At 61.5% G+C, this 22,320-nt stretch overlaps 1 protein-coding gene across 3 annotated transcripts in view; it reads left to right on the plus strand.

Moving 5' to 3' along the window:
* Positions 1-1,164: 1,164 nt before the first annotated feature.
* MACROD1 (mono-ADP ribosylhydrolase 1) overlaps positions 1,165-22,320 on the plus strand; it is a 132,592-nt gene continuing 111,436 nt past the window's right edge. For all 3 annotated transcript variants that reach the window (XM_037140196.2, XM_037140195.2, XM_037140197.2), the window contains exons 1-3: positions 1,165-1,568; positions 11,876-11,977; positions 12,539-12,655. In XM_037140196.2, the coding sequence (XP_036996091.2) occupies positions 1,271-1,568; positions 11,876-11,977; positions 12,539-12,655 (517 nt within the window). In that variant the 5' untranslated portion in view covers positions 1,165-1,270. The remainder of the gene's footprint in view (positions 1,569-11,875; positions 11,978-12,538; positions 12,656-22,320) is intronic.

Consider the following 22,320-nt stretch of genomic DNA (forward strand, 5'->3'; position numbering starts at 1 on the left):
TGCTAAACAATCCCCTCCTCCGTGCCGCGGTGCTCCCAGCTGCATCCACACTCAGCGCCAGAGGCCTAAGCATTGGGGTAGGTCTACAACCTGCCAGACCCGAATGCTGAATTCATAATTTACATTTCAAGAAGCAAGTTGCAAGGGGCCAGTGTACCCCAGGGTCGCAGAGCTGGTACTGGAACCTTCTATGGAACCAAGGCTCCTTCTCCTGAGGTTATAAAAATATTGACCGTTATACTTACCAAATAGTATTAATGGTATAGGAACACATAAAAGTATTTATATTAAAAATCCATCTTCAGCCCTGGCTGGTGTGGCTCAGTGGATTGAGCACTGGCCAGTGAACCAAAAGGTCACTAGTTGGACTTCCAATCAGGGCACATGCCTGGGTTGCTGGCCAGGTTCCGGGGCTGGGGGTGAGCTAGGGGCAACCGATGGATGGATCTCTCGCACACAGATGTTTCTCTTCCTCTCTCCCTCCCTTCCCATCTCTCTAACAAGTAAATAAATAAAAATTTTTTAAAAAAATCCATCTTCACAGTCTTTGTAGGAGTGTTGAGAAAATATAAAGAAAAAAAATCATCCCAATTCTTCCACTGGAAAATGCCAATTGGAACTCAAGTTCTGGACCTTCAAATTCCATCCCGTCCGCCCAGCCTCCGGGGCTGCTCTAGAGTCGGCTTTAGCCGCGCACCTGCCCGCCCCAGGGGCTAGGAGGCGGTGGCTCGTAGGCGTAATGGAAGTCGCCGAACCAGACGTACGCATTTGCGCCAGTTGTCAGCTCCCCAGGGCCAGCCCGACCGGGACTCCGGGAGACTGGGGGCAGGATGGGGTGCGGCCCACGTCATCCGCGACCAGCAGGGGCCCCTGGCAGCAAAAGGTTTCGCACCACGGAGGCCGAGCCCGGTTCTCCCAGTTTGGTATCGAGCACCCGGGCGAGAGGCAGGAGAGCCTAAATGAGAAGAGAGAGGGAGTCCCGCTTGGCGCCTAGCGAGGCACGGAGTGGGCTAGGGCTGGGCGAGGTGGGGGGGGCGGGGTACTCACGTGTTTGTATCCGAGCGCGGAGACCCATCCGGCGGCCGGGACTACAAATTCCAGGGTGCTCAGCGACGCGCCTGGGTTCTTCTGGCTGCGCGGCCCGCGTGCTTGGAGCCGGACGCCGCTGGCTGGCACGCGCCACCCGGTTCCGGAGTAAATAGGGAGAGACTCTCCTGAGCACCGTAATTAAAGTTCAAGTGGGCGGGGAGCCGCTGCGCGCCGCCTGCCCATGTCTCTGCAGGGCCGAGTGTCCGGCCGCTGGGCACAGCTGCGTGCGGCGGGGCAGCTGCTCGGCGCCCCGCGCCCCTGGCCAGGCCCCTCAGTAGGTGCCACGCGGACCCGCAGCAGTGCGTGCGGCCCTCCGGCCTCCCTGGGCGCCTCCGGCCTCTGCGCGCGGACCCCAGCGGGAGTTGGGGTTTGGGGGGCGGCAGCGGTGGGGAGGAGAGCTGGGGTGCGCACCTGGGCCCCCCTGGCCATGGCGGCGAAGGTGGACCTGAACACCTCCACCGACTGGAAGGAGGCAAAATGTAAGTGTAAGCAGAAGGGGGGCGAGGGGCAAGGGCGGCCCCACGTGGCCTTCCGTGGCTGGACGGCACCCCACCAGCAGTCTCTTCCACCTGAGAGACGTGGGGAGGTTGAGGCCCCCTGTGCCCTGGTATGGATTCCCGCACTCACAGCCACGCCCCTCGTGTTCCCAACCCCACAAAACAGTTCACCGCAGGCCAGCTCCAGGTTTCGTGTCAGGGGCCATGTGAAGAAGGTGGCCTTGCCCCTCTGGAATGGTCACTGGGCAGCCCTATCGATCACCCAGGACGTACCCCCTCTCTCCATTGTGCAGGAGGGACACTGAGGCCCAGTACTCTAGCCGAATAGCCCAAGGTCACTTGGGAGTTTGTGACAGAGCTGACATTAATTTCCCGAAGTCCCCATGCTTGGCATAGTGTGGTTTCTCCAGTGGTGGCATTTTAGGCACAGTGGCAGGGAATGGGCTGAGGGGATAGGACTCTGACCGGAGTCCCACTTGGTGGAATCAGATAACCCCTAGGAGGGGCCTCCAGGGCAGGCCTGTCCCACTTCCACCCTCCTTCCCCTCAGGGCCTGCCTCTCTGGGCATGTGGTCTGGTGCCCTTTCGTCCTCACCACTGGCCTCCTGCCACCTGTAAGCAGTCCCTGGAGCACCCAGGGCAGAATGGCTGGGGAGCAGGGCAGAGATGGGGCATTGTATCTGTGAGAATAGTGACCTCTCCCCCACAGGACAGGCATGTCCCTCCCCCCTCTCTCACAGAACCAGGGAGGGAGGCAGCCTGACCGGCAGAGCCCCAAATAGCCCGGGGAACCCGTTGCAGCTGCCCCTGCCCTTCAGGGGCTGCTCCCTGGGCCCTAGCGACCATTCCCGGCTGGATCCCCTTTCAAAAGGGCTGGGAAAGCAGCTCATTGGCTGCGCCCGCCTGTGGAGTGGCTTTGGCCAATGGGGCTGAGAAGGCAGGCCTTGGACTGGCGGTGGTTGGGGGTATAGGGAAGGCATCCTCCCGGGATTGGAGGTAGAGTTCAAGAGGACTTAGCCCCGTTGTTAATTGCGTGGCCTGCACTGGGATCTTAAAGTGCCCGCAGAAAGCACTTGACTTTGCTCTGTGAGCACACACAGTGCTTATCCCCTCAACCCTGGGCGCAAGAACACCAGTCAGGGCAGCAAGCAGAGACCCCTGGCAGGGGGACTGCCCCACAGGGAGCCCTGCTTCTCCTTCTCTGCCAATGAGCAGTAACCCAGGTGGTGGGACAGAGCCAGGGAGGCCTGGGGCCCAGGCACCGGCTCTGGATCTGCCTCGATTTTTAGGGTGCAGCTCCTTGCCACCGCCATTCCTTGGTGCTGCTGGAAACTTCCAGATCTCATGAAGCAGCGATTCCCAGGCTGCTGCTGTGTCTCTCTGCTTGGAGCTGGGGTTCCCATCCACGTGGTCGGTCCAGTTTTATTGAGTGCTTTCCATGTTGGCCGGCACCGGCTGGTGCTGGAGATTCAGCTGGGAGTGAGACAGGGAAGGACCCTGCCCTCACAGGGCTTCTCCTTGGGGGCGTGTGAGGAGGGCGGCCTGGCCCAGGTGCCCCAGCACCAGGTGTGTAGCCCCCAGCAGGTATGTTGGGGGTGAGACAGGGACCTCCATGTGTTTTAGTTATCCATCACTTCTGGGTGACACATGACCCCAGGAACCAAGGGGCTTCAACAGCCGACACCGCACCATCTCTGAGGCCTGAGAGCCTGGCAGTGACTCAGCCGGGGGCTCAGCTCAGAGGTCTCAGGTGGCCTGGGACCTGTTCGGGCTGGGGGCGAGCCCCTCCCAGGCGACTCACATGAAATGGCCAGAGGCCTCAGTTCTTCACATGGGGCCTCCACGGGGCTGCCAGAGTGTCCTCAGGACACGGCAGCGGGCTTCCCCCAGAGCAGGTGACCCAGGCCAGGGACCACGAGGAGACCAAGCTGAAAGCCACAGTGCCTTTTCTCGGTCTTGTTTTCCAGGCCTCAAAGCATCTTTCCTGCTTTATCCCCAGGCTTAGAAACAAGTCAGGGAGCCCAGCCCACCTTCCCAGGGAGGGGAACTGGGCTCCACCTTGGGAAGCAAAGATCATCAAAGAATTAGGGGCATGTTTTTAAGACCACTGGGCGGTGCTGCCTCAGCTGGACCCTGCCTCAGATGGGGGTCCCAGCTTTGGTCCTTGAAGACACCACACCTTTTCCTCATTACATTCAGTTTACCTGGCTGCAGAGTCACAGTGCAGTGCACCCAGTGTGCGTACCTTCGGTGTACGCACAGTCAGTACTTGTGTGAAAGTACCCAGCTGTGCCTCCCCACTCTGATCAATAGGTAGAACCTCCCATCGCCATCACCCTGGGAGGTTCCTTTGAGGCCCTTTCCAATCAGTAGCCTTTAAAGCCAGTTACTCTTCTGTTTGTTCATTTCTTCTCGAACTTCATAGGAACAGAGGCATGCAGCGTGGGCCCCTTGTACGTAACATCTGCAATGTGTCCACATTATTGGGTGTGTTGACCGTTTGCTCTTTTTAATTGATGTATACTATTCCACGGCATGGACGTACCACAGTCTGTGTTCCCATGCTCCTATTGATGAGCATTAGGATTTCCAGCGTGGGACTGTTGGGAATAAAGCTGCTCTGAGTGTCATGGACATGTCTTTGCTGGACACATGCTCTCCCTTCTTTTGGGGACATGTCTACATAGGCCTCCAAACACCCGTCTGCACCAGAGGCATCCTCTCTCCAAGACTGGCACACAATAACCAAACTCATAAGATACCGATGTATAGGTCAGAAGGTTAATGCCCATGCCCTGGCTGGTGTGGCTCAGTGGATTCAGTGCTGGCCTGTAAACCAAAGCATTGCCAGTTCGATTCCTAGTCAGGGCACATGCCTGGGTAGTGGGCCAAGTGCCCCGTAGGGGGCAGCCACACATTGATGTTTTTCTCCTTCTCTTTCTCCCTCCCTTCCCCTCTCTCTAAAAATAAATAAAATCAAATCTTAAAAAGAAGGTTGATGCCCAGTTCAAAGTGGGGAATTAGAGCAGGAGGTGGGGAAACCCTCACGTGCCTGGGCAGAGCCCCCTCTCCCTGCGGAAAGCGCCACGTGGCAGCCACACCGTGGCCTTCGGTTCGCTCAGCAGTGCGTGTCCTCAGCTGGGGAGCTGGTCCCACTGCCCTGGAAAGGCTGGACAAGCGGCTCTGCCAGGGGTGGACCCCTGACCCAGGGGTCCCTTCACGGGTGCTTGCTCAGCGTTTCCCTCTCTGTGCGGCGTGGTGGGGCCCACTCTGGGCCCCGAGTACAGGATGCCCCAGTCCCACAGCCCAGTGTGTCCTCTGGACAGGTGGCCAAATTCTGCCTTGCTCTGGGCCTTTTCCCCACCTTCCAGCGGACTGCCCACTTATGTGGGCCCATCCCCCCCAGGTAAGTAAACAGCGTCAGGCTGGAGCTTCCTGAGTAGGAGACATTCAGTCTTTTGCGGGGGCCTCTGCGGGACCTGGTTACATCGGCCAGGGTTAACTTCTATAAGTCCCTCGGGCAGTGTCTTTTCATCAGAAAACTGCAGAAACATTGTGTTGTAACGGCAGTTGCGGGTAAAGGGACTTAAGGTCAGCTACTGGGGGCATCCGAGGAGGACTGTGTCACCAGGGGAGGGGGCTGGCCTCCAGCAAGGGGGCTTCGGGTCCTCCCGACGGCTCTGTGGGTTGTGTGGGCAGGGCTGTGTGCCGGAAGAGAATGGCATTGGCGCCATCAGACACGGGCAAGCCCCGCACTCCTGCTTTTGTGCTCCCTGAGCCTCAGTTTCCTCATCTGCGAAATAGGGCCAGCCACACCCGATCTTTGGGTTTTGCAGGTTGAGCCTGGATCACATCAAAACCATTTGTACACAGGGGGCCCCCAGTGGCCTCCTCGGTTCCGTCTGCTCTCTGCTCTGTTCCGGCCACGGTGACTCTGAGCTTGAGTGAACTTGCCTCTCCCATGGTCTCAGGTGCTGGAGCCCAACCTGCCCGTCCTGGGTCACATTTCCTCTCCCTGGCGGCTCAAGATAAGACTCATGTTCCAGCCTCAGTGTGCACTGGGCCGGGGCGAGGACTCATCACAAGCCTGTCATTTCATGCAGGGTGGACGATTTATCTGCTTCGGGAAATTTTCGGGCATCTGGGAACGGGGGGGGGGGGCGGGGGGCTCCATGCACCTGTGTTCCGGCGGGAGCAGCCTTGGCTCATCCCCGAGTGGAGGGAGGTGAGGGGCCCGGGGCTTTGTGCTCTTTGTCTCTGCTGCTCGTGCCCCGGCTTTGACAAGACCCTGCCCTTGGGGGGCGGCAAGCCCACTTGATTAATGTCCCTGCTGCCTCGTTCGGAGAGCCGGGCTGTTAGCTGCCCTGCCCACCCGGCCTCCCCCCGAAGAGCCTCGAGCTCCCTCCACGCCGGCCTGCCCTCACCTTTCTGAACACCGGCTTGCAAAGTGCCATAAAGACACTTCTTAAAACACATCATTGAATTCCCGCTCTCCCGCTGCACTTTATGGTTCTGGCACAGCCTGCTTCCTCCCGCGCGGCTTGCGCCCAGGAGCCGATGAAAGCTTTGTCCGGGGTCAGGCCTCCCCGTCGAAATTTACTGCAAACATCTTTTTACAACACCTGTCTCACTGAGCTGTGAAATGCTCTTGCCTCTCCAGAAAAGAAAGAAAATTAAAACCTCTGTTGTACATCTTTTATAAGAAAAATAAAACTCACTTGTGCTTTAAGTCTGCATCTATCTTTCGGGCAAAAGGAAGTGGAACATGTTCTGCGTGTGTGAGGCTGGGCCCCAGGAGGCCCAGCTTCTCCTCCCCCCAGAGCCAGTGAGGAGGGCCCGGGGGCAGCCCCGCTGACAGGAAGCCCCAGCGGTGACGTGAGAAGGCTGTCATCTTCTTCCCCGTAAATCAGGGACCAGCTGGTGTGTGAGCTCCTCGGGGATCAGCCAGGCTGCAGCCAGGCTCCTGGGGATGAGGGCACGGTGCCCCACATGCTGGCCTGGGAAAAGTGTGTGCTCGGGGACCGTGGGCGGGAGGGACAGGCTGACGGGTGTCCCCGGGTCAGCACCTGGCTGCTGGCGGCAGAGCTGGGAGCACCGGTTGTCTTCCTGTGTCATCTCTGAGAAGTGGGGCTGTCTTTTTGACTCTGCTGGTCACTCGGACCAGGCCACGGACCCTGGGGAGGGACAGTGCAGGAGGGCCCAGGGCCGCACCCTGCCTGGGCTTGCCCGTGGCCGGGCGAACCTGCTCTGCTTCTTCTGGAGAGGCAGGTGGTGGCGGGTGCCAGGTGGTGGGGACCTGAGCTGTCCCTGGGCAGCCCAGACCAGTTCCATGGGGTGCCCAGGGCCTGCGCCCAGCAGAGGGACTCAGCTCAGGGGCGTCCTGTGGGGTCAGTCTGGGTCCCAGCTGCCCAGTCTCTCCAGTGTCACGGCAGGTGCCTTCACTTCCTGGCTGCCTGCCCAGCAGGCCGAGGTCCCTGCACTTGGGCATTCCAAGGCCTCGGACGGGGGACGTCTTTGGTCACAGTTGTGCAAGGTGGCAAAGATAGGGACCCAAGTAATTTAAAAAGCTCCTCCACTCACTGTGCCCCAAGTCGAAGAATTTGTTTTGTCTTGTTCTCTCTGAGTCTTCTCTCACTTGCAGGAAGGAGGGCCTCTGCTGTGTGAATTGCATTTTACAGCCTTCCAAGTGCTCCCACAGCCGGCTCGGCCTGGCCTCGCAGTCACAGCAAGCCCAGGCCCCAGGGCAGGCTCACCGTGCCCCGGCCCCACAGATGAGAAACCTGGGGCTCACAGAGGCTGGGTGACTTGCCCGACTTGCCCCGACTTGCCCTGACCGTGGTGCTGGGAGGTCCTGAGCCCAAGGCCAGTGGGACCTGGGAGCGGGAGGGGGGTGGAAACCACAGCCGCGGCCTAGACCAGGGCCTGCGAGTTCCTGGGGTAGGACGGATGGGACTCCGTGCGGCTTTCGTTCCCCAGCCCGGCTGTTCTGGGCTGCCTTCCACTCCTCCGCCGGGTGCTGCCTCAGGGCTTCTGTGTCTGCCGCTCCCTCTGCCCCAAAGACTGTTCTCTGAGAAAACTTGCCCTCAACTCCAGGCCTCAGCTCGTTCGCTCCCTGCTTCATTCCATGGTGTTCACACAGGCACTGTGCCAGGGGTGGGAACCCGGAGCAAATAGGACAGAGCCGGTGTGGCCGAGGTCAAGTTAGGAACAAAGCATCGGACCGGTCAGAGAAGGGGCTCTGGGAGGGGGGGGCGGGGGCGGGGAGGAGGGGCCTGTAAGAAAACCAGGCACAGCCAGTTCAGAGGCCCTGAGGCCTGGACGGCCTGGAAGGTGGAAGGCCTGGCAGGTGAGCTTCATGGCTGCCCCACCCAGGTACAGGGGCAGAATGAAGTGTCGTGGGGAGGGTAGCCCAGGAGGGGCTTATGGGGAGAGGCAGGCCTGTTATTTGGCCAGGCAGGGACTCGGAGTTGGACATGAGCTTTGAACAGAGAGACGGCTTCTGACTTCTGTTCCTACGCTTCCTGGGCTACCGTGTGAGGAGCTGGTGACCTGATGGACATGGGGTTGGCGGGGGGTTTGGCGAGCTCCAGGGAGCAATGGCGGAGGCGTGGCCCCTGGCAGGGGTGAGCGGAAGGCTTGGTTCCTTGGGTTCTGGGGGGATAGATATCAGCAGCTCAGAAGGTGACGAGGGGCTGGAGGCAGGGCCTGGGACTGGAAGCGTGAAGGGTTTTGAGTGCGTGGAGTTGCTGTGAAGACCTGGGGAGAGGGTGTGGCTTCAGGAAGCGGGAAGGCAGCTAGGAGACCGAGAAGGACGGCCAGCGAGCCTGGTGCGATCCAGGGGAGGGGGCTCCTGGCAGGGCTGGCAGGGCTGCCGGGGCTGCAGGTGCCGAGTGCACAAGGGAGGACAGGATGGGCCACGTGGCCGTGGCCAGTGAGGTGTTTTTGACTTTGGCCTTGATGGAGAGGTGGGGCCGGAGAGCCGTGGCTGGGGGGAGCATAGGAGGGAGAAAATGCAGACAGTGGAGGAGACGAGCAGAGAAATGAGGCCACAGCTGCGGGTGTGGGATGCAGGGTTAAGAGAGAGTCTTGCTTTAAAAGAGATGGGGCACCAGAGGGTGTTTGAGGGAAGATGGGACACCAGAGGGTGTTTCAGGGCAGACAGGACAGTCCAGTGGAGGGGCAGCTGCTGGAGCCAGTCCTCCGGAAGGTGAGCCAGGTGGGCGGGGCTGGGAGGAGGGACCTTCATGCCCAGTGACTGACAGGGAGAACAAGGTGTGGGCAGGTCGGGGTGGGGGGTGGGGCTTGCTGGCCTGGTGGGCAGAGGAGGCAGCATCTGATGGCTGGAGGACCAGTGGAGGAGGCTGGGGAGAGGGGAGATGCGGGGGAGGCACCGATTTCTAAAGCAGCAGCTGGAGGGGCTGAGAAGACGGACCACCAGGGGGAGATCGAGAATTTAGAGAGAGCCACGTGCTAAGTGGTGGGATTTTCTCTAGCGATTTGCAGCCCCTGGGGCAGACCAGGGCAGTTGGGGGCGCTTCCTCCAGGAAGCTGTCCTGGCCTTCTTACCTCCAGGCCTGGTGGCTGCTCCATAAATATTTGTTAGCTGACTGACCTGCATTCAAACTGCCATCGAGAGGCAGAGCCTGCATGGAGCTGCCTTCCCTTCCCACAGCCCGTCCCTCACTGGGTGGCGCCGGCGGCCGGCGGCTGTGTTCTGTGCCTGTTTACTCTCGCTTCACGCACAAGGGAGCCCTCTGCACCCCCTCTTTACAAAAGAGGACACTCGAGGCTGGGAGAAGTGCTTTAGCCCCTTCTAAAGACCAGCACCCCACCCCGTACCACCATTCCCTCTCCCCAATACACAAAGAAGGGAAACTTTTTTAAAAAAGATTTTCCTTATTTGCTTTTAGAGAGAGGGGAAGACAGGGAGAAAGAGAGGCACAGTATACTGATCAGTTGCCTCTCACACGCTGCCAGCGGGGTACCCAGTCTGCCACCCAGGCACATACCCTGATGGGGAATCGAACCGGCGGCTTTTCATTTCGCAGGCTGGAGCTCAATCCATTAGCCACACCAGCCAGGTCGGAAGGGAGACTTGAAGGAGAAGCCTTTGGCCCATCTCTCAGCACGTGGGGGTCTTGTGCCCGGGGGGAGGGCAGCCCCTTAAGGGGGCAGGGAAATGGGCATCCAGGGACACCAGTGACCGAGGGAACGCTCTGCTGGGTCCCCTCCCTGGTGGGCTCACCTTGGCCTCTTGGCAAGAATGAACACGGCACACGTGTGTGGGGTCTGCACCTGTACCTGGTGGAGGCGTTTTTGGTCTGACCGTGGTGTCCCTGGGACGAAGTCAGTCCTCGGCAGCACTCGGGGGCTCCTCTTCCCGGCGTCGTACCCCTGTGCTCCCCACCCCCTTCGTGCCCCGGCCCCTCACCCTGAATGTCACTCACCCATGACTCTGAACGTGCTACTCCTGCTGGCCGAATGCCCTGCCCTGCCCTGGCGGCCGCCCACCCCTCTTCTGAGTCTCTCTGACGCCCCCCGGGCTGGGGTTCTGGCTGCCTGTCCCCCAGCCCCGTGGCCGACCTTCCTCGGCACGTCCTTGAACTGCTTGCTTGCCGGCTGTGTAGAGCTGGCCAGCCTCCGCCTCCGGCACTGCACGGCAGGTTCTGCAGGGCCAGGACCACGTCTGCACCGAATTCAGGACCTGCACTTCGTCGGGGTCTGGGGAAGGCGGGGGGGGGGGGGGGTGGCTGCCGAATGTGTGGCTCTGGTTTGAGCCAAAACTGAAGTGGCTTTGGGTGCTGTGAGCCTTTTAGAAGAATCCCGCCAGAGTACTGGGCTGGACCACGGACCGGGCCCTCTCCGTGCGCCCCTTGAGGAGCGTCCTGGAGGAGCAGAGGCTTGGATGCACCTGGTGACCTCGGCAGGGAAGAGGGTGCCTGGAGGGCACCGGCCTGTCCCTTGAATACCTGCCCTTTGCAGCCATCTGCCCAGAAGGCTCCAGGAGGCGACCCTTCCTCTCCCACCACTTCCTCCAAAGGCCCTCCCACCTCTGCACACTTCTGATGCCTTTCAAGTCTCTTGTCTTCAGCCTTTGCTGTTTGTTGTCTCCCACCTTACAGTGGTCAGTGGGGAGGACCCCGGCTGGGGAGTGTGTGTGGTCCAGCCGAGTGGGGCTGGGCCCAGCTCCCTGGGCACCCTGGTGGCCTCAGGCCAGCAGGGGGAGCCCGTGAGCCGCAAACCTGGACCACGGCTCAGGATGCCCCTCAGAGAGGGGCGCTCTGGGCAACTCTGCCTGGTGCCGCCCAGAGGGAGACCAGGCCCAGGGCCAAGGCCAGAGCAGGGAAACCAGCCTGGGCAGACCCAGAGTCCGCGAGTGGATGGGGGGACAGGCTGTTCACTCACCAGACCAAGGTGGCCTCCTAACCTCCCCAAGCACCTACTTCCTCCCCCGCAGAGTGGGGACAGTTCCAGCTGCTCCCGTGTACCAGCCACGCCACCGGGAGAGGCCCCAGCGGGCACCTGTCAGTGAGAAGCCCTCAGCTGAGGCTGGGGGGCGTGTAGCGAACAGGCAGCAGACCTGCGCGGCTCTGCGGCTCTTTGCCTTGGCCCCTGTGTCCTGAGCCTACACACAATGGCAACAGTGATGTAACTGATTGACCATGTAGCTGATTGATAATGCAACCCACTGATGATGTAACCGATAATTTAAGTGATCGATCACATAACAGGTTGGTAATGTAACTGATTGACGATGTAAATGATTGATCGTGCAATGGATTGATCATGTAATGGACTGATAATGTAGCCGATTGATGATGTAACTGATTGATAGTGTAATGGATTCAGGGTCACCAACCTTCCTGGCCTCAGCATGTGTGAGTAAGCTTGGAATTATTCTGCGCGAAGTGTCTTAACCCCCGCTCTCTAAATGAAGAAGCCAGGGGCCTTGAACACTGGCGGCAGCCGGAAAGTGGCAAGAGGTGGTTTCTGAACTCAGGTCTGTGTGCTTGAGAGACACCCTCTCCCTCCCTGGGCCTCAGTTTCCCCTCCTGAACAAAGAGGGCAGGGCCAGACGTTCTAGGGGCTTCCAGACTCCAGACCCCAGGTGGTGAGGCCCCTGCCTCCACGCCCCCTCCCCTGGGAGCTATGGGGAGGACGGACTCCTAGGGCTGGCTTTCATCCTCCGAGGAGGTGAGAGTCCCGAGGCCTGTGGGGAGTGGGGGACCCCCAGACTGCAACCCTCCCTGCGGCCTTGACTCTCCTTCCTGCCCGCCCCGCCCCTGCAGCGTTTCTGAAAGGCCTGAGTGACAAGCAGCGGGAGGAACACTACTTCTGCCAGGACTTCATCAGGCTGAAGAAGGTCCCGACCTGGAAGGAGACATCGAAAGGTAGGCCTGCTGGGGAGGCGCCCCCGGCCACCGGCGCAGGCCAGGCCAAGGAGAGCGGTGGCAGGGTTTACTGAGCGCCTGCCTTGCAGGGCACTTTGCCTGAATCGCCTCGTTTACTTACTGACACAGCCCGTGGCGGGTTTGGTTTCTAGCCCCATTGCACTGGGGGAGGCCGAGCCCAGACCCACCCCCGAAGGGCTGTGGAGCCAGGGTTTGTAGCTGTGGTGAAGCGGCTGGCGGGGGCGTGTGCCAGTGAGCGCCCAGGCCCTGCAGAGTACGGTCCTGGTAACTGGTCGCCCAGGCCAGCCGCCGAACCCACCTGGGCCAGCGCCACAGCTGTAGGGGGGTGGGCGGTGTCCACGCTGTGCCTGCGCGTCACCCTGTTGCACATGTCGGTGCACGTGGTGGGGCCCAGTCGCTGCGGGCTGTCCTAACCCGTGTCCTCAGGAGACCAGTTAGAAAGGGGGGAGTCGACGGAGGCGCCTGGCCTGCAGGCACTGGTGGGGTGCTCGGCCTTGGGGGCCTTCCTGTGACCCCACTGTCGGCTCCCACTTATTCCAGGGTCGCCCGTGAAGGTGGAGGAGCCCAAGTACAAGAAGGACAAACATCTCAATGAGAAGATCTCCCTGTTCCGAGGTGACATCACCAAGCTGGAGGTGGACGCCATCGTCAATGCCGGTGAGTGGGGGCTCCTGGCTGGCCTGAGCCAGGGACCTGGTCGCCTCGTCACCTTTGCTCTGGTCTGCCATGCCCGCACGAGGGACGCCACCTGGCTCCAGCGAGGCTGGGGGGAGGGGGGGGCTGGACTAGATGGCCTGCTGGCGCCACCACAGCCCAGTGTGTCGGCTGAGCTGACTCCGGTTCCCCTGAAACCCTGACCCGCCGTGTCGGGGGCGCCTTGGCCGAGCAGCCTCGCAGCTCCGAGACCCATTAGCGGCCGGGAAGAGAGAGCCTGGCTGGAAGCTCGCCGGGCTCCCCTTCCAGGAAGGCGGGTGCCCCGGCCACCACTTTCCTTCCTCGGACTCCCGCCCACACCGGCAGACCTGCAGCGGGCGAGGGAGCGGGTGAGGGGGGGCAGGCCAGAGGCCTCTGGGCCACAGGCTCAGCTTTCTGCGACGCCTCTTGCTGGCTTGGCAGTTTATTGTGATGAGCTGAGGGGACTGCTGCTCTGTCCCCTCTGGAGGAAGGAGGAAGGTGGCTGCCCTCCCAGGCAGTGGTGGTCTGGCCAAGGTCAGGAGCAGGGCGTTCAAGTGTAGTCAAGTCCAGCAGGCATGCGAGTGGTTTATGGGACAAGGGCGAGTGGGGCCGAACCCAGGCCTGGCCCCCCTGCTAGCTGGGCATCACAGGAAGGAGCCTCTTTCTTAGCGCAATATTTGGGGACTTGGGCAGACCCTCTTGTCTTGGGCTCCCGCTCAGTAGCACCCCCAGAAGCGTCGCTAATCTCCTTCCTCTCTCCCCTGGGCTTGTGGCCGCTGTGTCTGGCCCCAGTGCTGGCCAGGGAGTAGGGTGGCCAAGAGTCTCTGGGGCGTGGTGGTGCCGATGCTGATCTGGCTAAGTGACTGGGCTCCTGGGTCCAGGGAGAGGCGGCCGCTCGGTTGCTCCTGGCTTGCTTGCTTGTGGTCTGGGTCCACTTCTGGTAGTGGCCTCGCTCTGCGTGTCTGCCTGCCGGTGTCTGCTGGACTCTGCAGGTGCACGCGTCTCCCCCCTCCCCCGCCATCGCTTGTCTCGGTGCACAGGTGACCAGGAGCAGGATGATCTGGGCAGGGGGAGCTCAGGTCACCTTTGGGTTTCTTCTGCTACATTTGCTCATGTCCCTTGGGCCTCTAGGATGGTGGGCGGCAGCAAGGTCTGTGAGTCCATCTGGGGAGACATGGAGCTAAGAGAGGCCGAGCTGGGTTAGCAGATGTCACAGCAGCCCAGGGGAGAAGGGTGACCTTGTCGCCTGGACCCAGGAGGGGTTGGCCTGGTGTGGAAGGACCGAGCCCTGGGGCTGTGGCTGAGGGGACAGTCCTTAGGCCCCCTGCCCAGTGTCCCTCGCCTTGTCAGTCACTGGCTTAAGGTGTGGGAGGCACCTGCTGGCACTTTCCTAGCTGAGCTGCAAAGTGGCCAGAGGGAAAAGTGGGGCATCTTATCAGCTCCTTCCCAGCTGGGTGGGTGGTTGGCGGGCCAAGAGCGGGGGTGTCAGTGGGATACAGATGGAGTGGGCGGCGGCTCTGGAGGGCTGTGGTGTGATTAATGACCCTTCCCGAGTACCCCGTGCCTGGCCGGCTTCCGAGTGCCGCGGTGCTGGCAGCCTCTCGCCCAGAGAAGCACTTTGGTCCCGGCTTCACTAGACCGCCCCGGGCCAGGGGCAACAGCATTTGCCGTGTCTCTCCAAGGTCACCCCTTTCCCACAGGCCCGCCTGGGGTCCTGTCTCCTCTGTGGGATGGGGGTGGTAGAGACCCAGCTCCAGGGTGTCGGGGGCACGAGGCGCCGATGCTCGTGAACTGGGACGTGCACACAGCGCCTGGCACGTACTGAGGGCTCAGCACCTGCTGCCGTTGTCAAAGCTGGAATCGATGCCCCAGCCGTCACTCTGGCACCAGCCCTACCCCAGCGACGGAAAGGGGCGCTGGCTGTCTCCCACGGATGAGCAGCTTGCTCCTCCCTCTGCATGCCTCAGTTTACCCAACATCTCTCGGCATGTTTTCCTGGGAGCTCCTTTTTTCTAGGAAGAGTCTCACAGCAGGGAGAACCCAGAATCCTTCTAGAGCCCCAGGGAATGGCTGAGGCTGGCCTTGGACTTGGGGTTCCCACACAGAGCCTGCCCCCCCTCCAGGTGCTCTGTCCAGGTGTTTGCCCAGCCCTGGCATTCAGGTGAGCTTGGCCCTGGTGAGACCTCAGGGGTCCTTGGTGGCTTTGGCACATGGCCCCACACTAGGGGGCAAAGGGTCCTCCATTGGGCCTCATCCCTGGGACCCCCACTGCCTTGGCTCAGGTTGCCCACTTCCCACCAGGGGGCAGCAGAGATCGCGGTCCCCACTCCTGCAGGCACCCATAAATCAGCCTGTTTATTGGCGGAATAAAAGTCGGGGCATAGAGGGGCTTTTCCGGGCTGCATAAATCTGGCTTGTGCCTCATGAAACCCATATGTGCTTAATTCATATGTAAAGTTTCAAGCAGGAAGAGAATACGTGTCCATTAAATTCTATTTGACTTGATTGTAATCATTAGCCGTGAATAATTGCTTCTCAGCGACGACCGACCGCGGAGCCACCAGGATGGGAGAAGGGAGTGAGCCATTATGCAGGGGAGGAAAGTCTTACATTTTTAGTTTTAAAGGCAGATGTGAGTGTGGGCCCCGGGGGCTCAGGGGCCCATGGGGACTGGCGGGGGTCGGACCAAGCCGGGGGCTTGGGGGCAGCTCCAGAGCTCCTGGGTTTTGTGGGGGTGCCACTCCTTGTCCCCATGGTTGGAACGGGGGTGGGGAAGGTGCCATTGCTGCCTGGGCTCTGCTCCAGGTGCAGGGACTGTGGGTGGGGAGACCTCAGGGGAGCCGGGAAGGGCCTGTGAGAGAAAAGGGAGTTGGGGCTCCCCAAGACCCTCCATGCTGAGGATCCTTGGGCTGCCCCTCAGGAGGGTGCTGGGGGCCCTGGAGAGGGCAGGAGCCAGGCACCCTCCTGCCTGTGTGACCCACATTCAGGACCCAGCCCGTGGCCTCTCTCAAGACTTGGGAAGTTCACACGGTGTTTCCCAGCTGGTCCCCCCGCAGTGGAAGCACAGGGCTGCTGTTTAGCCCCCTGTGCCAACATTTGAGTTGCGTGTGTGTGTGTGTGTGTGTGTGTGTGTGTGATGTATGGTATGTGGGGGCAGGGCCGGGGCAGAGGGTAGAAGGGGGACTGCCTGGCTGGTGGACGACAGGCTTGAGGTCGCAGGGGTCAGGACCAAGTCCCCCAAGTCCTCGGGCACAGTGCCTACGCCCCTGGGCCCTCCTCAGCCCGGTGGGCCAAGGCTGCTTGCTCAAGCAGCACCCGGAGCGTCTCAGGCTCCTGCCATCTGTGCTGGCCACGGCTCCTGCCCACCGGGGCACGCGGCATCCATCTTAATTAAATTGGGCTGCCACACTGGCAAGATAAGCCGGGGAGTCCCTGTAGGCCCCCGTTGTGGAGCAGGAGGTTCTGGGGGGCAGTGCCTGCCTTTCCAGCTTGGCCTGTGCCCCCAGACTGTGTCTGGGGAGAGCCATGCCTGGCATCTCTTCCAGGTCTAGGGGTCCCTACCCCTGGGGATGCTTTAGCTTCTGGAGTGTGTGCATCTTCTCTTTGCTACGGGAGAGGTTATGACCTTGCCTGGGTCACTTTCATGCCCTTGAGGTTCCCATTGGGCCAAGCCTGTGCCTATGGACCCCTAGTTCTCGACCAACAGCTGAGTCCCAGGCAGGAAGTGTCCCAGCACAAAGAAAGACCCCCATTCTTGGCCAGCCCAGGGGTCAGGCTTCTGGCTCTGGCCTTCAGGTATAACCAGACGGGGGCGGGGGTGGTGGTGTGAATGTGGTGCCTTGTGCAAAGGCAGAAAGAATCTTTCACTGGAAAGGGATCCAGGCCAGCGAGCCAGGGCCACGGGCCAGGGGCCAGGCGCGGGGTCAGAGGCCCAGCGTTGCTGCTGGCGGCGCCACAGCCTCCGCCCCGCATGTCACAGCCTCTGTTTCCTCGTCTGAAAAACTGGTCATCACCGGGCTCGTCCCGTGCTGGGCCCAGGGCCTGACTCGTTTCTGGGGCCCCCGGGAAATTCTCACTGGAAAGTCGAGATCAGGAGCAACTAAGGAGAATGTCATGTGACAAAGCCCTGGAAGCAGGGTCTGAACCGAGTGCCCTGGGACGCCACAGGGAACAATTAATTCTGCGGGGAGGTGCCGGGAGGCGAGGGGGGGTCAGTGAGGCCTTTGACGCCGAGCACGTGGGCGGGGCCGTGCAGACCCACTGGGAAGCCGTGTTTCTCGGCCCCAAGTCGGCCTCCCTGGGAGTTTTTAAGCTACTTATTTATTTGAACTAAGGCATGAAGTGGCTGTGTTTCCCGAAGTCAGGGGGCTTTGATGTGTGGTCTGCCAGCCGCTCACCGGGCCCCCTCCTCCAGCCAAGGCAGCCAAACTCCTCGCTCCCCCCCCCATCCCCCGCTGCCTGGAGGGCCCCTCGCCGTCCCTGGGCCACCGCGAGGAGTCTGTGATTTAGAGACCGCCTTGATGGACTAGCAAGCAGGGGGCCGGGGACGCCGACTGCCTTGTGGGAAGTGATCTGACGCTAAACTGTCGCCGTAAATCACTTTATCTGTCACTTCAGATTTAAATGTGTTTGCTGAGGCTTGCCTCCACTGCCAGCGGCAGCCACCGCTCCGCAGTGGGCAGGGAGGGCAGGTGGGGACCTGGGAGCAGCGGCGGATCTCGCTGGGCCCTGTCCCCAGGAGAGCACCGGGTGAGGACTGGCCCCTTCCCTCCGTGCTGACCCCCCTCTGGCCACCTGAGGCCTCTGTGAGGCAGGCAGGACTGTGAGCCCCATTCTCAATGACCAGACCAAGGCTCAGAAAAAGAGATAATGCCCCCCAGCTCGGCAGGTGAACTCACACAGACGTAAACAGGGGGTCTGTTGTATGCCAGGCGTTGGGGTGGGGCCTGGGCTACAGGAGACACAGTCTCCAACCCAAAGTTCAGGACGAGACACGGGAATGACAAGAGACAGCGAAGTGTGTGAGAGATGGGCTTCCTGCCTGCGGGGAGCGGGAGGCAATCAGGAAAGCTACCTGGAGGAGGAGGCACTTGAGCCGAGAAGGGGGCACCTGAATCAGAACTTGGACAAGGGCATTCCAGGGGCAGCGGAGGAGAGTGCCGGCAAGGAGCGTGAGTCGGGCGGGACCTGGGGAATCTCCGCGGTGCTGGGAACGAGCCATGGCCGCCCCTGAACCAAGGGTCCCCCTCCCGGTCTAGGCTGCATGCACACCCCATGCCACTGCTCCTGGACTCCTGGTGTTATATCAGCCACACTGGGTCAGTGGGGAAGCTGAGGCTCAGAGAGGTGAAGCACCCCACCTCAGGATGCACAGCCAAACAGCAGTGGTCTGCCAGACTTTTTTTTTGAAGATGGGTGGGAATGGCTCTTCCTTCTTCCCTTTTCTGGTCACAAAATGTGGGTCCCCAGAGTGGGCCTGCTGTTGTCTGTCCTCGCTGCAGAGGAAGGGAGAAGGTGGGTGGTGCGGCGTGGCAGGCGGTCAGTGCCAAAGAGGCGGAACCAATATCTGGATCCAGGTTTGTCGGCCTCACGAGGCCTGTGGTGGGCTCCAGCCCCCATAGTGCACTTGGCGGTCCTGCGTCCCGGCCCCGGTGCCCAGCTTGCCCCACAGAGCCCTGCTTCTGGGCTGGGGGCAGCTTCTGACTGAGCGATTGTCCGGGCCAGGGGCTGTGCCCCCTGCCGCACACGTCACTTCCCTTCCCTTGTTTCGCTGGCGAGGAGGCTGCGGCACTGGTGAGAGGCAGAGCGGGGAGCCCAGCCCTCCCCGCTTCGGGACTCGGGGTTTAAGGAGAATGCAATGAGGTTTGCTTTTCCAGAAGCTCCCTCGGGTCCCGGCTGGGGCTGAGGGGTGCCGTCCATGACCGGGGAAGCCACCTGGGAGGCCAGGGTTCAGGCGGCCCCCTCCCCGCACGAGAAAGCCCAGAAGCCTGTGGGAGTGTGAGGCCTAATTTCCACCACTGCAAGAGGAGGGCAGCTCGCTTCCACAAGGTCGGGAAGTGGTTACATAAATTCATAAATGATGGATTCCTCCTGAATTATTGAGATTCCCTGGAGGGCTCACGGGGCCTGGTCCAGAGCTCCGGGCTGTGGCCCGCGGGCGGGGCTCACGGACCCCGGCAGGCCCTTCCAGCCCCAGGTGCTCTGCCGTGTCTCCCGTTTATTAGCCACGTCCACCCGCCCTTCTGCGGGGACACGAGGGGGGACCATGGGCCCTGGACCCGTGACCCTTTGTTTTGCATCTCAATAAGTGTTTGCTGGACGAAGGAGTGACCCGCTGCCTTTGAGAATCCGGCAGACAGTGGGAGGGGTGGGCGAACCAGCGATGACCCCGCCGGGCCCTCCTCCTGCCCCAGCCCAGGCGCCCCTGCCCCTCGGTGGCCACGGAAGTCAGGGCTGGAAGGAAAAGCTCTGCACAGATGAGGACAGTGGTGGACCCGCGTGAGCCGCGTGTGAGGCCCCTGGCCCGGGAGATGCGAGCCTCGGTGGCTCGGTGCCTGTCCCCACCGGCCTTCGCAGTCTCAGAGGGGGACGGACAGGCAATGCCTGAAGCGCAGAGAGGGACGGTGACCCTCTCAGGGTCACACAGCAGGAAAGTGGCAAATCGGACCTTTCTGATTCCCTTCTCTGGGCCCTTCCTCCTTGGCCGCCGTCTCCCCTCGTGACAGACACAGTCAGGAAACACCTGCCAGAGCTCCAAGGCCCCGGCCCGCGGGAACCCGGTCTCAGGGGCCCACGTGAGCCGCTCTGTCTGCCCTCGGAGCCGGCTGGCCTCAGCACCTGCCCCCGTGTACCCTGAGCACGCTCCACCCCGGGCACTGGGCTGAAGAGGCCAGAGCTTGTGGGAATGTGTGTGTTTTGAAATTAATGGGGATCATTAAGTTGGCCAAGCATGAAAAGGGCTGGATCTGTAGCCCTTGGCTTGCTGTCCGCAATGACCTGCCAGCACTTGGCCGAGGGCTGGCCAGTCGGCTTCAGGCCTCCCGGGAAGGCTGTGACTGACCTGCCCACCTAAAGGAAGGGCACCCTGTGCCCCTGGGAGGTGAGAGGGTCTGGTGCAGCACGTGGAAGCCACACAGGGACTGGGGTTCCCTCCCCCACCTCGACACCCAGTTCTGTGCAGACCACGTGGGTGTTTGCCAGGGTGTTGAGTTGACCCCGCTTTTCCAGACGCCCGAGAGGGGCTCATGCACACACCAGACCCGGACCCTGGTCCCATCTTAGGGTGGCCTCCAGGATGTCTGTCACATGGCTTAAAAGGGAGTCAAAGGATCCAGCCCACTTCCTTTACCCCCTACTTCTCGGCTGTATTGTGCACCAGCTGTGTGACCTTAGGCAAGTTGCTTAACATCTCTGAGCCTCAGTTTTCTCATCTGTAAAACAGGGATAAGAGAGCACTAGGACGCATGCCCCTGGGGTTCGGTGAGTGTGAAAGGAGACAGCTGCTGGAGGTGCTCAGAATATGTCTGGGGCAGCGTAACCCTTGACCTTCCTCAGCCCTGTGCTCGCTGCTTTGCCGCTTCCCCAGGGCGCTGCTCACACCCTCGGGACGGGGCCTACTCTGCACTCAGCACTCAGGTTTGCGCCAGGGACAGGGTTTGGCCCCTCAGTCTGCTGAGCAGGTTAAAGCTGCCTCCCTCCTGTCTCCCCAGTGGTGAGTGGAGCCCCCGGCGACAGAGGGCCCCCCTCCTCACCCCCAGTCTTCTGTATCTGTATCTGGGGTGTCCTGACCGTGAGGGTGCAGGACAAGTGAGCTGCTCCAGCCCCTGTTGTCAGTGTCTGCCCTGACTTCCACGGGGAAGAGTGTGTGTGTCACGTGGGAGCTGCCTATGCAGGGCCAGGATGGTGGCTGGCCCCTTCCCTGGGAGGCCGTGACAGCGGTGCTCCCTGTCAGGCCTCGGTGGCCACCGCGGAGCCTCTGCTGGCTGAGCCGAAGCTGCCTGCAGGGCCCCCAGCAGCCTCCAGCGCCCCCCCTTCCTCTCTCCTCTACAGGGCCTTCCCCCATTTCAGAAGCTCACATTTTGGGCTCATTTATTTATTTTGCAAGTGACTGGTTCCGCCACACCCTCAGGCCCTGGGGACAGCCCTGTCCCGGTGGCTACAGGGGCCAGGTCACAGGCCCTGCTTCCTGAGCCTCGCTTCTGGAGGTCAGTGCCGTGGCCACTCGGAACAGGTCGGGGTAAAATCGGCCGTGCTGACTGTGCTTCCCTGGGCCTCCGCTGGCCCCTGCGCCTGCCCTGGGGGTGCACACTGCGAGGAAAATCGAACCCCTGCTGCCGATCTTCCCACTGCAGGGGCTCGGCCGGTGAGACCTGTTGTTCTTATTTGTGAGTGCACCTCACCACCACCCACAGGGCCCTCTCTGGATGGGGGAGGCCCTCTGCCTCAGTCTCCGTGTGTGGACAGGGTCTGCCCACGTTGCTCCAGGGGTGGCCTTGACAGCCTGCCTACGGGGTCCAGGGGACAAGGACCCTTGGGTGGAAGTAGGCTGCCCGGTGGGCACATGCTGGGCAGGGGAGGGGACACAGCTATTTACGTCAGGAGGCGGAAGCCAGTGAGGACTCGGGAACCGGGTCTGGGGGTCTGCAGGCCTGGAGGAGGACAGGCCTTGGCCTGTGGAGCCTGGCGGTGGGCGGGGCGCCGTGAGCACAGACTGGGGGGGGCCGTGGAGGGCGGGGGCTGGGTGGACCCGCTGACCTTCCTCGCTCGGTACAGCCTCCGCTTCGGCTCATCGAAGCCCCATCAGCGCACCCTGCTCCCAGCCACAGCAGGCGGTCCAGGTACAGCGGCACCCACCCTCCTCTCTGTCGCTACGTCCCCCCGCCCGCCGCGGACACTGGAACTGCCATAAAAATAGGAGCTCCGCCAAGTGTGGGCAGAGAGAGGCCCGGCTGCCAGCCGTCCCCCACCAGCAGGGCTGGCGTCTGCTTTATTACTGCCGCCTGGCTGTACTTCTCCACGGCTTAAACATCATCAAACGCCACGTCCCTTTTGAAAAGCACGAGCTGCCTTGCCGAGGATGTTGAGGAGAAACAGGAACATTAAAATCTATGGAGCAAATGGCACAGAATTGACATTTGCAACGAGGGCTTTGCAGCCTGGACCGTCAGCGGAGCTCCACCCTGGCCAACAGCCTCCGGGGGCTTCCCCGGTCTGAGGGTGAAGCCTTGGGCTTGTCAGAGTGGGGGCCGGGGGTCGGGGGCCGGGGGCCGGGGGTCGGGGGCCGGGGGTCGGGAGCCAGGGGGTCGCGGGCCAGGGGGTCGTGGAATTGAAAGGGTTGCCTGACCACCTCTCACAGCCTCCTTGGCCTTGACCTTAACACAGCCTTGTCTCCCTCCTAAGAGTTGGGGTAGGAGCCCCGTCTGGCATACAGAGCAGGGTGCTGGGGTCTGGGGCTTGGGGGTGGGAGTGGGAGCGCATCAGGGGACATAAAGGACAGGGCTGCTGGGGCCACCGACGAGCTCCTGTGACTCTGACCAGGGTCCACCTCTCCCCTGAAGCTCCGTGTTCCCAGCTGTGAACCCGGCAGAGTGACGTCCCTGCGGAAGGCAGTTGAGGGGCTCGGAGGCCGCATGCCAATGTGACAAGTC

The sequence above is a fragment of the Artibeus jamaicensis genome, unplaced genomic scaffold, assembly GCF_021234435.1.
Source record: "Artibeus jamaicensis isolate MK-2021 breed Jamaican fruit bat unplaced genomic scaffold, CSHL_Jam_final scaffold_614, whole genome shotgun sequence".
Classification (NCBI taxonomy): Eukaryota; Metazoa; Chordata; class Mammalia; order Chiroptera; family Phyllostomidae; genus Artibeus; species Artibeus jamaicensis.